General features: G+C 62.3%; 1 protein-coding gene across 1 annotated transcript; it reads right to left on the reverse strand.

The window, feature by feature from the left end:
- Positions 1-1,128: 1,128 nt before the first annotated feature.
- MAF1 (MAF1 negative regulator of RNA polymerase III) lies at positions 1,129-13,325 on the reverse strand. Its single transcript, XM_075086031.1, has 8 exons — positions 13,005-13,325; positions 8,903-9,041; positions 7,337-7,465; positions 6,319-6,484; positions 5,198-5,319; positions 4,534-4,653; positions 3,268-3,387; positions 1,129-2,990 (listed from the first exon to the last, which is right to left on the reverse strand). Exons 2-8 carry the CDS (start codon positions 8,983-8,985, stop codon positions 2,969-2,971), a joined length of 762 nt encoding a protein of 253 aa, XP_074942132.1. The 5' UTR covers positions 8,986-9,041; positions 13,005-13,325; the 3' UTR covers positions 1,129-2,968.
- Positions 13,326-13,447: the final 122 nt, after the last annotated feature.

Raw genomic sequence — 13,447 nt, forward strand, 5'->3', positions numbered from 1 at the left:
CAACCTCACACCCCAGAGCGATGGCCGCCTCGGTTGCTCGATCCCGTAGCAAATACGCAGCCGTCGGGAGGAGAAAACTTCCCAGTTGTTGTTTAACACCAAAAAAAGCAACGTTTGAGGTTCGAGGTATCTGATGGGTGATGGCACGAGCCCATCTCTGGGCAGCTGCTCCCATCCCAGCGTTCCCAGAGCGCCGGAGTGCGGCACGCACCGCAGCCTTCGCCAGAGCTGGGATTTCTGGACCCAATACCAGCTGGGAACATCACCATGAACTCCAGCTTAGAGACCTCCTTTGGAATGAAAGCAGCCAAAACCTACAAGCTATCCAGCAAGTGAAGAGCCAAAACCCCCTTAAATCCGACCCCAGAGAGGATGAAGTAATAAAATAGAGGACAAAGCGGTAACTGGAAGGGAAGAGAGCGACCAAACAGGCAGGGGCGCCCGCTGCTGCCGCTCAGGAGGGGGTGGCGCGGCAACGACCCCCCAATGGAACCGTGGGGGAAATAAGGTGTTTCTAAAAACAAACCCAAACCACCCGCTGTGGCAGCAGGATGGGAGCGCCCCGGGTCGTGCCAGACAACGAGCAGTAAAGGCGACGGCTCGGAGACGCGCTCAGCCCCTCCGCCTCCGAGGAAAGGAACAGTTTCTGCCACCATTGCTGTGGTCTTTGGTAGCGCCTTCCTGATGGCATTTGGGAACCAGGACGATGCCGTCAGTCCCGCTCCCGCCAGTCCCACCAGTGGTATTTAATACTTTTATTAACGAAGGATCACGGAGGCTGTTCAGTAAAAGCAGGACGGCGAGCAGGCAGCACCCAGCCAGCTCCCGGCAGAAGCACCCCCGTGGCCAGAAGCTGGGGGTGGGGAAGGACGCGCTGGTGGCACGGCACGGGGCAGCCAGAGAGGCCGGAGGCACCCGCCGGCACTCGTGCGGAGGCAGGGAGCTCCGTGGTACCCGTCCCAGAGCCCGTCCCAGCTCCAGGGCCACAACGGCCCTGCGGTGCCCACGGCAGGCAGCCAGCCAGGGGGACAGGGGACACAGGCACACACCCCCATGTGTGACCCCCCCAGTACTTCCCACAGCCCTGACACCCCCACTGCGGCCGTGGGGTCCCCGAAGGAAGGGGTGTCAAATCACAGAAAAACTTTATTGGTGTAAGGATACATTGCTACGCTGTGAAGTCCAAGTTCCCTGACAGGGGGGAAGGGGGGCAGGCAGCCGCAGCAGCGCGCGAGTAGGGGGGCGAATGATGGAGGAGGCGGGACCGGGCCAAACCCTGCTCCACCCCACAGGGGCTCAGGCGGGCGCAGAGGGAGGTGCGGTGGGCCTGTGAGCCATGGTGGAAAAAGGGAGCAGCAGGCTGGGAGCCGAAGAGCGAGGAGGAAACAAACTCCAACTGAAAAACAGGCTTCTGAAGAGTTACAGCAAGGGAGAGAAGCTGGTAGAGCTGCCGCTGCTGCCAGTGCCCTCCTCTGCGTGCTCAGCCCTGGGGGGAAGGAGCGCGGGTACCTGTCTGTCTGTCTGTCTGCCTTTCCTCCACGCCCCAGGAGCCCTGCCTTGCCCGGCTGGAGGCTGGAGCCAGGTCTGGAACATCATCTGGAGCCTCTCATCTCCTGCCAGGATGAGGACAGGCTGGGGACGGGGGGAAGCCCCCACCAAGCGCCACGAGTCTCCAGCCTTAGGGCATCCCCTCCACCTTCCCAGCCAGCCCCTTCCAAAAGTGGCTTAGCCCCCAGCGAGAGGAAGGAGGGAGACCCCTCAAGACAGCCGTGGCTGGAGGGGCAGGGGCTGCACAGGCAGCCCCCAGTGGGGCGAAGAGCTGTGACACTGGCACTGCCCCACGCAGGCTCCCCTCAGGGGCGGGAGGCGTTTGGAGGCTGCTCCGGTGCTGCAGCAGCTGCGGCTCCTCCTTTGTGCCTGCTCAGCTGAGCCTTCCCTGACCTGCTGAAATATGGGGGCGGTGGGAACCTTGGCCCCAAAACTCTGGGTGCTTGGGTGGAGCGGGGGGCTCACCCCCGCAGCGGCTGGGTGAGGGGGACAAAAGCGTGGGTGGGAGAGGCAGCACCGTGCTCCCGCCACGGGCCGGGCTCACCCCCAGCACTAAAACAGATGCTGCAGCCCCCGGCAGGGGCTGAGCCAGGCCCTGGCACCGTGGCCGCTGCCGCCGCCATGCTCTGGCCCTGCTCTGGCCTCCAGACTGCCAAAAGACAGCTGTGGTTTTAAAAATAACCCCAAAGGAAATCCTGGGGGTGCGGGCCGAGGCGCCTGGTCCAGCGCTCACCCGCAGGGTGGGGACTCCTCTGCACGGGAGCCGTGCAGGACACCGGTACCACCCAGCAAAGAGAGAAAAATGAAACAAAACCAACAAAACCAAACTGGAGAAAACCTCTGTGGGAGGGCGAGAGCAAAGCAAACCTCTTTGAAACAAACGGACTCTTCTCTGGGGAAGGAGCGGAGGACAGTTCGTGGGGAGTTCAACAACGCTGCTTCTGGAGGAGGCCGGGCAGAGGCATCCCTCCGTCGCTGCTGGTGCTGTGGACGGACGGCGTTTGCTGGGTCACAACCAGTACAGAAAAGTGCTCGAGGGAAATCCAGCCCGGCTTCAGCGCCACGAGGAGTTTGCAGTTCAGTGCAGCCAACGAGATCAGCGATAAAGTGCAGCAAAGCTTCTCGGAGCTCCCACACAGCTGTCCGGCGAGCCCCGGCCTGCGCTGCCGCAGGCGAGGGGAAAGGGGAGGTTGGCCGGCAGCACCAAAGCGAGGGGACGTGTCTTCGGCCAGGAGGACGCAGCTACTTTCAGTCCGTCGTGCTCCGAGATGCCTGGGGTACTCCAGTGTATGTGTCAGGCAGGGCAACGCCGCAGCGGCTGGGCAGGGGCGGTTGGGGAGCTCGGGGCGCCCCGCCGCGGGACGCAGGCAGAGGTTCGGTTCGGCAGGGCTGCCAGGCACCTCGGAGCGGTTCTGGAAACTCACATGCAAATAACTTGTAACCTGTAACGAAGCACAAGGGCGTTACTGTTCCGCGGCTGCATGCAGGCAGGAGGAGGCCGAGTGGGAGGCGCAGAGCGGAGGCGGCATCACTGCTCTGTGCCAGAGCACCTCGGCCGTGCCGAGCTCCGAGCCACGCTCCCGAGGTGGTGGAGCAGAAGCTTCGAGGCCCAGCAGGGCAGGGCCCTCGGCCCCCTGCGCCCACGGGAGCCGAAGCCCCTCTCCCCTCACAGTGGGAGCCGCAGCTGGCACGCCAGGCCAGAGCACCGAGCTCACGTACCTGTCCTCCTCAATGCTGCCGCTCTCGGTGTCGCCGGCATCCCTGTTCTCCTCCGTGTCCTCTTCACCGAGATCCATGTCCAGCTCATTGCCAGCTTCCAAGCGCGTGTACGCGTACCCGCTGCGGGGGAAAAGGGCAGCGCAACGTTAAGCGTCCAGCCAGCACCCCTCCGTGACGGCGTGGCCGCAAGGGAGATCCCGCTCCTCTCTCCAGTGGGCTTAGGTCACAGAGTCATAGAATCATTAAGGTTGGAAAAGACCCCACCGGTCATCGAGTCCAACCGCCAACCCAACACCCCCCAGGCCCCTAAACCGTGTCCCCAAGGGCCATGTCTGCACGGTTTTTGACCTCCCCCAGGGATGGTGACTCCCCCACCTCTCTGAGCAGCCTCTTACAATGCGTGACCACGCTTGCAGGGAAGAACTTTTCCAAATATCCAACCTAAACCTCCCCTGACGCAGCTTGAGGCCGTTCCCTCTCGTCCTGTCACTGGTGACTTGGGAGCAGAGACCAACCCCCCCCTCACTCCAGCCCCTCTCAGGCAGCTGCAGAGAGCGAGAAGGGCTCCCCTCAGCCCCCTCTTCTCCAGGCTAAACCCCCCCAGCCCCCTCAGCCGCCCCCCAGCACACTTGTGCTCCAGACCCTGCCCCAGCCCCGCTGCCCTTCTCTGGACACGCTCCAGCCCCTCAAGGCCCTTCTTGTCCCGAGGGGCCCAAACCTGAGCCCAGCATTCGAGGTGGGGCCTCCCCAGGGCCGAGCACAGGGGCCCCATCCCTGCCCGGCTCCTGCTGGCCACACCAGTGCTGACACAAGCCCGGGGGCTGGTGGCCGCCTTGGCCACCTGGGCACTGCTGGCTCATGCCCAGCTGGCTGTCAGCCAGCGCCCCCAGGGCCTTCTCTGCCGGGCACTTTCCAGCCACTCTGCTCCAAGCCTGGAGCCCCCAGGGGGTTACTGCCTGCCATGTGTGCCCCTCGTGCCCGGGAGCAGTGGCCTGGTGCCAGGGGAAGGGCCATTGCTCCCTTTGGCTTCTCCTTTGGTGACATCTGACTTGGGAAGACGGCGGAAACCAGGCTCTGGTGGAGCTCCACTCTCCCAGCCCTACCTGGCGTGCACGCACCGGGTGGGCAGTTCCCCGAGCATGTATCTACCGCGCCCATCTCCAGGGCTGGTGGGGACCGAAGGTTCCTCCCCTGCAGGGAGGCGGCTTGTAAAGAGGCAAGGCAATTCTGTTTTAGAGTGACTTCAGAGATGCCGCGTGGCCTGACCTGATGGATCGACATGTAAAAAAGACGATCCTCTTCAGTCTCTTGTTGTAAAAGAAGTAGTTGAAGGACCAGAGGCTGCCATCCTCTCCAAAGGGGTCCGAATCCAGGTCGGGGTTGTAGCTGTAACAGCAAGCGGAGGCATGAGAAACACCGTGCTGGACTCTGCTCCCAGTGCCAACCCCGTTCCCGCCCCAGCTGCATGTTGGAGGTAGGAAAGGGGAGACTGGGCGAGCTCAGAGCCACCCTGGAGGGCAGAAAGCAGGCAGCAGTGAGCTGGCCTCCGCGGAGCCGGGCAGGGCAGGGTTAGACACAGTCGTCGGCCAGCCTGTGTAGGCGGCAGGAACCACCCCGAGACCCCAGGGCTGGCTTTGGAAGGAGGGCGAGACCCAGCCGGCGCAGCTGCTGCCCCAGGCGCAGATTTCCAGGGCGTGGAAGTTCTGCGTGGGAGGGAACGGCAGCAGCGCTTCCCCCCTCCACAATCCCAGAGCCAGCAAACTCTAGTGAGGAGACACCCTGCTCTGCTCCGGTGGGAAGTCCTCACTCACATCCAGGGGAGCACGCCAAAACGTCACCTTTTATTGAAAAATAACTCTTTCTCTACAGGCCGCAGCACACGCGAACAGGGCCAGGATCCAGGCCTGGGAGGGACCGCTTGCCCCGTTACCTGTAGATGTCACACTCCGAAAGACAAATCTCCTCGTCAACGGCGTCCCACAGGTGTGGCTTCAGGGCGTTGAAATCTTCCCGAACGGCAGAGAAGAGGCTGCAGTTGACAGCGTTCACCACCTGGAGATACCGAGCAGGGCCCCTGAGAGGAGCCAAGGAGCCGCTGCCCGCCTGCCTGCCCACACCTCCCTCCCACGCAACTTGTCCTCCCCATCCCACCGCCATCGAGAGGAGATGCCAGAGCCAGACAACGACCATGGAGGGGGAGAAGGAAGACGGCTGGGCGCTGCTTGCTTGCTAGAAGCAAGGAGACAGGCAGCACAGCTGGAGAGGGAAAACCCGCCAGAGGGTGTTCAGGGCACACACAGCCCTAGTCTTTCCTAGCAAAGAGCATGGTGGCTTCCTCTAAGGCTCTCTGCAAAGAAGGCAAACTTCCCGTCAGAGAGGATGCCTCCTGCTCCATCTGCCTCCTAGACAAGGGCAGCCTCGCTGGACCCCGACAGCCAGGAGGCAGACAGACAGCCAGAAGCTCTGGCAGCTGCCGTGAGGGACAGTGCGCTCGGAGCAGAAGCTGGGAGGCCCTGCAGAGCCACCCCTCTGCCCGGTGTGAGGTAAAGCAGCGTCTGGCCACCAGCACGCCGGGCGCAGGGATGAAAGCTCCGGGCAGCAGAGCAGGAAGTCCTCTGCAGGAAGGACTCGGGCCACTGACGCTCCCCTCACCCTTCCTTCCTCCAAACACCTGCCCTGGGAAAGAGTGGCCTAACCAGGGCTGGCTTGGAAAACCCCACTCAGGAGGGGCTGTTCCCGAAGAATAGCGAAGAGCAAGGCTGCTGCTGCTGATGGAAAACACCCCAGGATGGCTGTCGGAAAAGGTGCCCCACAAACCTCTTCCCGGGAATGATGAGGACTGCCTCATCCTAGGGCTGACACTGCCGGAGGAGGGAGCAAGGCATGCCCTGGGAGCAGCTACCTGGGATCATCCTGTGCTCCCTGGAGAAGCAGAGGCTCCCCCAGCAGACCCACACTGCCTTCTCTGCGAGGACAGGAGCAAGCAGCATGGCAGGACTCCCAAGTGGGGGCACAGGACCTGCCCTGGCGCAGGGCACTTCGCTCACATACCCAGTTGAGGCTCGGCTCCCGGCTGAACTCGTGGCTTTTGGCAGCACTGAAGTCATAGTCTGGGCGGAAGGACTCGTTGAGTGTTGCTATCAGGTAGAAGAGGGTCTTGCGGCTGCATTTGTCGCTCAGGGGTCCCTCCTCGTCACCGCTCTGACTTTTACTGAGCCTGAGAGGCAGAACAGCAGGGTTAGCTGTGGTGTGGCACGGCCTGGACCAACACTGAACACAAGCCAGGAGTGTGCCCAGGTGGCGAAGGAGGCCACCAGCCCCCGGGCTTGTGTCAGCACTGGTGTGGCCAGCAGGAGCCGGGCAGGGATGGGGCCCCTGTGCTCGGCCCTGGGGAGGCCCCACCTCGAATGCTGGGCTCAGGTTTGGGCCCCTCGGGACAAGAAGGCCCTTGAGGGGCTGGAGCGTGTCCAGAGAAGGGCAGCGGGGCTGGGGCAGGGTCTGGAGCACAAGTGTGCCGGGGGGCGGCTGAGGGAGCTGGGGGGGTTTAGCCTGGAGAAGAGGGGGCTGAGGGGAGCCCTTCTCGCTCTCTGCAGCTGCCTGAGAGGGGCTGGAGTGAGGGGGGGGTTGGTCTCTGCTCCCAAGTCACCAGTGACAGGACGAGAGGGAACGGCCTCAAGCTGCACCAGGGGAGGGTTAGGTTGGATATTGGGAACAGTTTCCTCGCAGCAAGGGCTGCCAAGCGCCGGCACAGGCTGCCCAGGGCAGCGGTGGAGCCCCCATCCCTGGGGGTATTCTGAAGCCGTGCGGACGCGGCGCTGAGGGGTCTTGGCCAGGGGTACTGCCGGGCTTGGCTGGCTTAGCGGTGGGGCTCGAGGACCTGACAGGTCTTTTCCAACTGCAGTGATTCGATCATTCTGTGTACAAGCAGTGCAGCCAGCCCAGGGCCACAGAAATGAGGCCAGCCACTGACGACAGGCCATTCCCTCCACAAACCCTGACTCCCCACCGGCAGACACGCTGCTGCCTCCGGTGTGGAGCACAGCAGACAAGTATCCCTAGCCCTCCATACCTGCTGGGGCTGATTCCCGTGGTCTGAGGAGGCGACAGGGCCTCCAGGACATGCGGCTGACCCTCCTGGCAGAACTGTTTGAACATATGCTTGTCATCACCAGCCATCTTGCACGAGTAGCTCTCGATCCTGCAGAGACACACAGCACCAGGCGTCAGGCCACCCCAGCCACCAGCACGGCAAAGGTCCTGGCGCAGCACCACCGTGGTGGTGGGGACTCGACGAGGCAGCAGCATGGATCTCCAGTCCCCAGGAGCGACCTTCCCCACACCATCTGCTCTTAGCTCTGCGCAGGGCAACCAGGGCTGCCACAAACCCCTTTACTCGCACGTATGTACGCATGGAGATGTAGATGCTTAGCCCAAGGAGGCATAGAAGAGGCTGGCTGAGCTGAACTGCTCTCCCAGGGACACCAGAGCCACCCCAACAAGCTCCCCTGGGCACACTACCTTACTGCTAGAACTGGGAGCTCAGAGGAGAGGCAGAAAGGTGCCCTGTCTCAGCAGAGCAAGCCAAACCAATGCCAGTGGTAAGCCCGAAAAGGATCCCTTCAGCCAGGACCAAAAATAGACCCACAGCTGGCGAAGGACCAAATCTCTTGCAGCCGGCCCAGCAGAAGGAGCTCTCGCTGCTGCCCCGAGCCGAGATGGCTGCCAGCTCCCGAGCGCCGACGCGTGCCGCGCAGGCAGAAGGACCCTGTCAGAGCGCAAAGCTTTTCCGAGTGACTCTAGGTCCCATCGCCCAGCTCCAACAGAACAGTTGTGGGTGACAGATGGGACACAAGCTGGCAACATGCGCTCACAGCCCAGAAAGCCAAGCATCTCCTGGGCTGGATCCCCAGCAGCGGGGCCAGCAGGGCGAGGGAGGGGATTCTCCCCCTCTGCTCTGCTCTGGGGAGACCCCCCCGGAGCCCTGCGTCCAGCTCTGGGGTCCCCAGCACAGCACAGACACGGGCCTGTTGGAGGGGTCCGGAGGAGGGACACGGAAATGGTGTGAGGGCTGGAACCCCTCTGGTGGGGAGAGAGGCTGGGAGAGTTGGGGTTGCTCAGCCTGGGAAGAGAAGGCTGCGGGGAGACCTTCTTGTGCCTTCCAGTACTTAAAATAAGTATAAGAAAGATGGGGCCAGACTTTTTAGCAGGGCCTGCAGCGACAGGCCAAGGGGCAACAGGTTTAGACTAAAGGGTGGGAGACTGAGACTAGATCTAAGGAAGATGTTCTTTACTGTGAGGGTGGTGAAGCACTGGCTCAGGTTGCCCAGAGAGATGGTGGATGCCCCGTCCCTGGAAACATCCCAGGCCAGGCTGGAGGTGGCTCTGAGCAACCCAACCTGGTGGAAAATGTCCCTGCTTATGTCAGGGGGTTGGACTGGACGATCTGTAAAGGTCTCTTCCGACCCAAATGATTTGACAATTCTATGAGTCAGCAGCGATCCCCCCTCGGCTCTGGCAGGATCGGGGATGGGCCTCGACGCTGCCGGACTGCGACGCCTTCTGATGCTGTTCTTGGAGGAATGAGGGAAAGCAGCCCTGCTCCCCTGGCAGACAGCGGGCAGCTGCTGGCACTCACCTGCCGATGATGTGAGCATCTCCCGTCTCCACTGTCAGCTGGGAGTTTATTGCTTCAAAACTTGAGTTCTCCAACAGCTTCATTGTCTCAGCTTCTGGAGCGATTCCCTGCGTGACAGCTGCTGCAAAACGTGCGTATCCTGCAAAGAAAGAGTTCCTTGCAGCTGGGGAAGGAGAAGCCCAAGGTCGCGTGGCAGGGCTGCTGTTCGGCCAGCTCTGTCAGGACCTGTCTTAAGGGTCTTTTGCACCCTAAGCAGTCCTACGCCCCACAGGCAGCGGAGAGGCAGGGCAGCAGGGAAGCCGGGAAGCCGACATCTCTTCTGGGCAGGGGGAAAAAGAGGGACGACAGCCCCAGACCGGTGCCCGCCCCTCCCCTCTGATCCCGTCGTTGGCTACACGAGTAAAAGCGAGCTCACCCGCAGCACTCCTGGCGCCCACCGCGCGCCGGGTGTCGTGCCCGCATTGCCTCCGCTGGCCTTGCCAATGCTTCAGCAGCATGCTCTGCCAGGGAGTTCCCAAGCTCCCCTCCTCACTTTTGAAGGTCACTGGCCCTTTTTTGGCCAGACCGTTCTCCCTCAAAGCTGGCGAAGGGCATGTGGCACCCGCTCCGCCGAGGGCTGGGGGCTACACGGATGCCCGGGGGTGGTCTCTGGCAGCAAGACCAGGGTGGCCACGGCAGCCCCTCGGGGAGCTGCTGCTCCACGGTCTGTTAGAGCCCTTGGCCCAGCGCAGGACCAACACCGGGTTAATGCTCCTCCCAGGTGCAGGGAGGACGGCACCCTTGGGGCAGAGCTGCCCCGGAGGGACAGGGACGGACAGATTGCTGGATGTGCAGGGGGAAGGCGGTGCCGGCCCCAGCCCACGCTCCCTCCCCGGCTCTGGGCCTCTCCGGGACTGTAACAGGAGAAGCTGTAAACAGGCGGGGGAGTGGTGCCAGGGCTCTCGGGAAGCCGTGCCAGGGCTCTTGAGAAGCAGTGGCCTCTTCCAGGCCTCGCAGGGAAGATACACCCCCCACCCCATCCCAGGCACCACAACAGGCTCGGAGAAGGAACAACTCCCAGCCCTTCAGTTTCAGGACTGCAAGCGTGACCGCAACACCACACCACCACTGTGGGAAGGGATACTCTTACCGTGACATGACCCGATGTGACCAAACCACAACACGTGCAAGCCAAAGTGACGCTTAAGCAAACACAGTCTCTACGAGGCAGCTCCAGCATCTCCCCCAACCCTGAGCCACTGATCAGAACAGCCCGAGCTGAATGATGCTGGCAAACCCCCCGCCCCGTGACCAGGAGAGCAGCAAGCAGCTCTTCCCACACCCCAGCGAGCAGAAAATGGCTCTGCAACCCCCATCTACCATCAAATATCGGCTGTCGTTGCCATCAGTAACCCTCCAAGTGGAAGGAAATTCCCCAGGCGCAGATGAGTGGCAAGTTCCCACCACTTGACATGCTTTCATGCAGGTCTCTGGTTTCTTTCAGCTTGTTAAAGCACCGATATTTGGCCTGTTAGCCCCCCGGTCTGGGGAAGGCTTCCACATAGGGGAAAGCCAAGTCCTTCTGCAGCAGCCCTTACGCAGCCTGACATGTTCTCTCTGCTGTGAGCAAGGGGGACAAGCTCAGGAACAGCCTTGGGAAGACGGAGGAGGGAAAGTTGGGGAATCGAATGCCAACCCGCAAGGCACAGGGGCAGAAAGCAGAGCATTTGCCAGAATATCCTCATGCCAGAAGCACATCGCCCTCTGACAGCACAGGGAGCAGCCGGCGCACACCCCGACGCCCCGTCAGTGATACAGAAGGCACTGGGCAACTCGAGCCTTCGCAATAAAACAGCAACCCGGAGCGGTCGCACTGCTCAAGTGAGGACGCTGCTCTGAAACCGTGAACTGACGGGTCTCTTGGACGCCAAAACCTGCCCCAACCCCTTGTTCTGCAGGGAGAGCTTTGGACCAGAGCAGATCTAGGAACAATGAGATGGGAAGGACTAACGCAAGCCTTGGCAAGCAAAAGCTCACCTTGCTTCCAAGGATTGCTTCGCCCCCAGCGGGGATTTTACAGGATATGAATTTTCTTGCCCGAGCACAGGTGGAGCCGCTACTTTGGGCAGCAGAATAAAAGCACTGTCAACCCAAGGTGTGGTCAAAAGGTGTTAAACGGGATGTTCAACCACGCTTTGGCACTACAACATCCACTGGAGCCGAGATGGATCCTTCCTGCTCCACGCAGTGCCAGGCAGGCAATGCCTGCCTCCGAAACCATGGCTTGGTCACCTTCCTTGCCCCAGCTGATTAAGCACGCAGCAAACGTCGCCAAGGGGGCAGACTGAGAACACCCCAACAGTTGTGTCAGTCAATTTTAAACTGAAACCAGCTTAATTGAAAGGGTTTTGGGTATCACTGGGTTCATGGTGTATCAGCCATGACACAGGAAGCCACCCCATGTAAAAGCTGGCAGGAGAGCCTAGGTGAGGTGACAGGTGCCCTGAACTGCTAAACCTTGGAAAAGAAAAGAGCAAAACGGACAATTTAGGGTGAATGAAGTCAGCCGGGGAATATCAGCTACCTCCTCTGGTGGGGTCCAGCCCTGCGCTATGCTGGGGTGACAGGATTGGCCCTGACACCCGCTGTGTTACCTGAGAGGCAGGCAGGCATGGGGGCGGAGAGGGACCCCAGAGAAGGGGATGAGAAGGAGGAATCATAGAATCATTAAGGTTAGAAGAGACATCTAAGATCATCAAGTCCAACCGCCAACCCAATAATGTCCAATGTCCAAACCATGCCCTGAAGTGCCATGCCTATGTGTATTTTGAACACCTCCCAGGGGTGGTGACGCCACCACCTCTCTGAGCAGCCTGTTCAGGAAAGAAATTGTTCCCAATACCCAATCTAAACCTCCCTTGATGCAGCTTGAGGCTGTTTCCTCTCGGCCTATCACTGGTGACTTGGGAGAAGAGACCAACCCCCCCCTCACTCCAGCCCCTCTCAGGCAGCTGCAGAGAGCGAGAAGGGCTCCCCTCAGCCCCCTCTTCTCCAGGCTAAACCCCCCCAGCCCCCTCAGCCGCCCCCCAGCACACTTGTGCTCCAGACCCTGCCCCAGCCCCGCTGCCCTTCTCTGGACACGCTCCAGCCCCTCAAGGCCCTTCTTGTCCCGAGGGGCCCAAACCCGAGCCCAGCATTCGAGGTGGGGCCTCCCCAGGGCCGAGCACAGGGGCCCCATCCCTGCCCAGCTCCTGCTGGCCACACCAGGGCTGACACAAGCCCGGGGGCTGGTGGCCTCCTTCGCCACCTGGGCACTGCTGGCTCATGCCCAGCCGGCTGTCAGCCAGCACCCCCAGGGCCTTCTCCGCCGGGCACTTCCCAGCCCCTCTGCCCCAGGCCTGGAGCGTTGCCTGGGGTTGTTGTGACCAAAGTGCAAGACCTGGCACTTGGCCTTGTTAAACCTCATACAGTTCACTTTGGACCATCAATCCAGCCTGTCCAGGTCCCTCTGCAGGGCCTTCCTGCCCTTGAGCAGATCAACACTCCCACCCAACTTGGTGTCATCTGCAAACTTACTGAGGGTGCACTCGATCCCCTCGCTCAGATCACTGATGAAGACACCAAACAAGACTGGCCCAACACTGAGCCCTGGGGAACCCGCTCGTGCCCGGCCGCCAGCTGGGTTTAGCTCTGTCCACCACAGCTCTCGGGGCTCGGTTATCCCGCCGGATTTTTGCGCCCCCGAGCCATGACCCTCCCGCTTCTCCCGCAGGGTGCTGCGGGTGCCGGGTCAGGGTGCAAAGGAAGGAGGAGAAAATGGAGGCGGCTGCAGGCGCTGTCCTGTCGCTCGGGGGGTCCCGAGAGCCGCCCCCGAGGCGCCGGGGCCCCGACAGCCCGCACAGCCCCTCACCGGGCCCGGGAAGGGCCTCCCCCGGCCAGCTCCGGCCCGCCGCCGCCCTGGGGTAACGGGGCCGAACACTTGCGGACTACAACTCCCAGCGTGCCCCGCGCGGCCCCGGAACGTCAGGCCGCTGGGCGGTCCTGCCGCGGTGCACGCTGGGAGATGTAGTCCGTGGCGGTCCTCGGAAGGGATGGGAGGGGGCGGCGGTGGAAGCGGGCTTACCGGCGTTTCTTTCTCCGGGTCCCGACGGGACCTTCTCGCCGTAACGGCTCCTTCAAGCTCGGGGCGTTTGTAAAGGAAGGCGTCTCCGGGAAAAGCTCGAGGAGAGAGCGTGTGCCTCGGCCGCCGTCCGCCGTCTGGCGCCGGCCCACCGGGCCTCCGCCCACCTCGACATGTCCCCGACGGCTCGGGAGGGAGCGGCTGAGCGAGGCCTGGGCGTCCCCCGGGGCTGGCGAGCGAGCGAGCGGCCGACCCTCTCCTCCGGCACCGGACGGCAACGAGCGGCGAGGCCCCACCCGCGGGCCGGCCGTCCCGAGCGGCGGCCGACAGCCCGCTCCTCCCAATTGGCGGGCGGACCTGGCAATCGTCGCGGGCCTCCTCTTCCGTTGGCCGAGAGGGACGTCAGTCAGAACAGCACGCCCACCCTCCGCGGGGACGGACCCGGG

This window comes from Phalacrocorax aristotelis, chromosome 2 (assembly GCF_949628215.1).
Source record: "Phalacrocorax aristotelis chromosome 2, bGulAri2.1, whole genome shotgun sequence".
NCBI classification, from domain to species: Eukaryota; Metazoa; Chordata; class Aves; order Suliformes; family Phalacrocoracidae; genus Phalacrocorax; species Phalacrocorax aristotelis.

Bases quoted from the DNA above. Each gene is read 5' to 3' on its own strand.
- MAF1 (XM_075086031.1), bottom strand. From the start codon at position 8,985: ATGAAGCTGTTGGAGAACTCAAGTTTTGAAGCAATAAACTCCCAGCTG. The intron at 5,320-6,318 runs GTATGTGAGCGA...CGGTATCTCCAG, and splicing joins GGGAGCCGAGCCTCAACTGG to GTGGTGAACGCTGTCAACTG. The intron at 4,654-5,197 runs GTAACGGGGCAA...TTGCTGTTACAG, and splicing joins TCGGAGTGTGACATCTACAG to CTACAACCCCGACCTGGATT.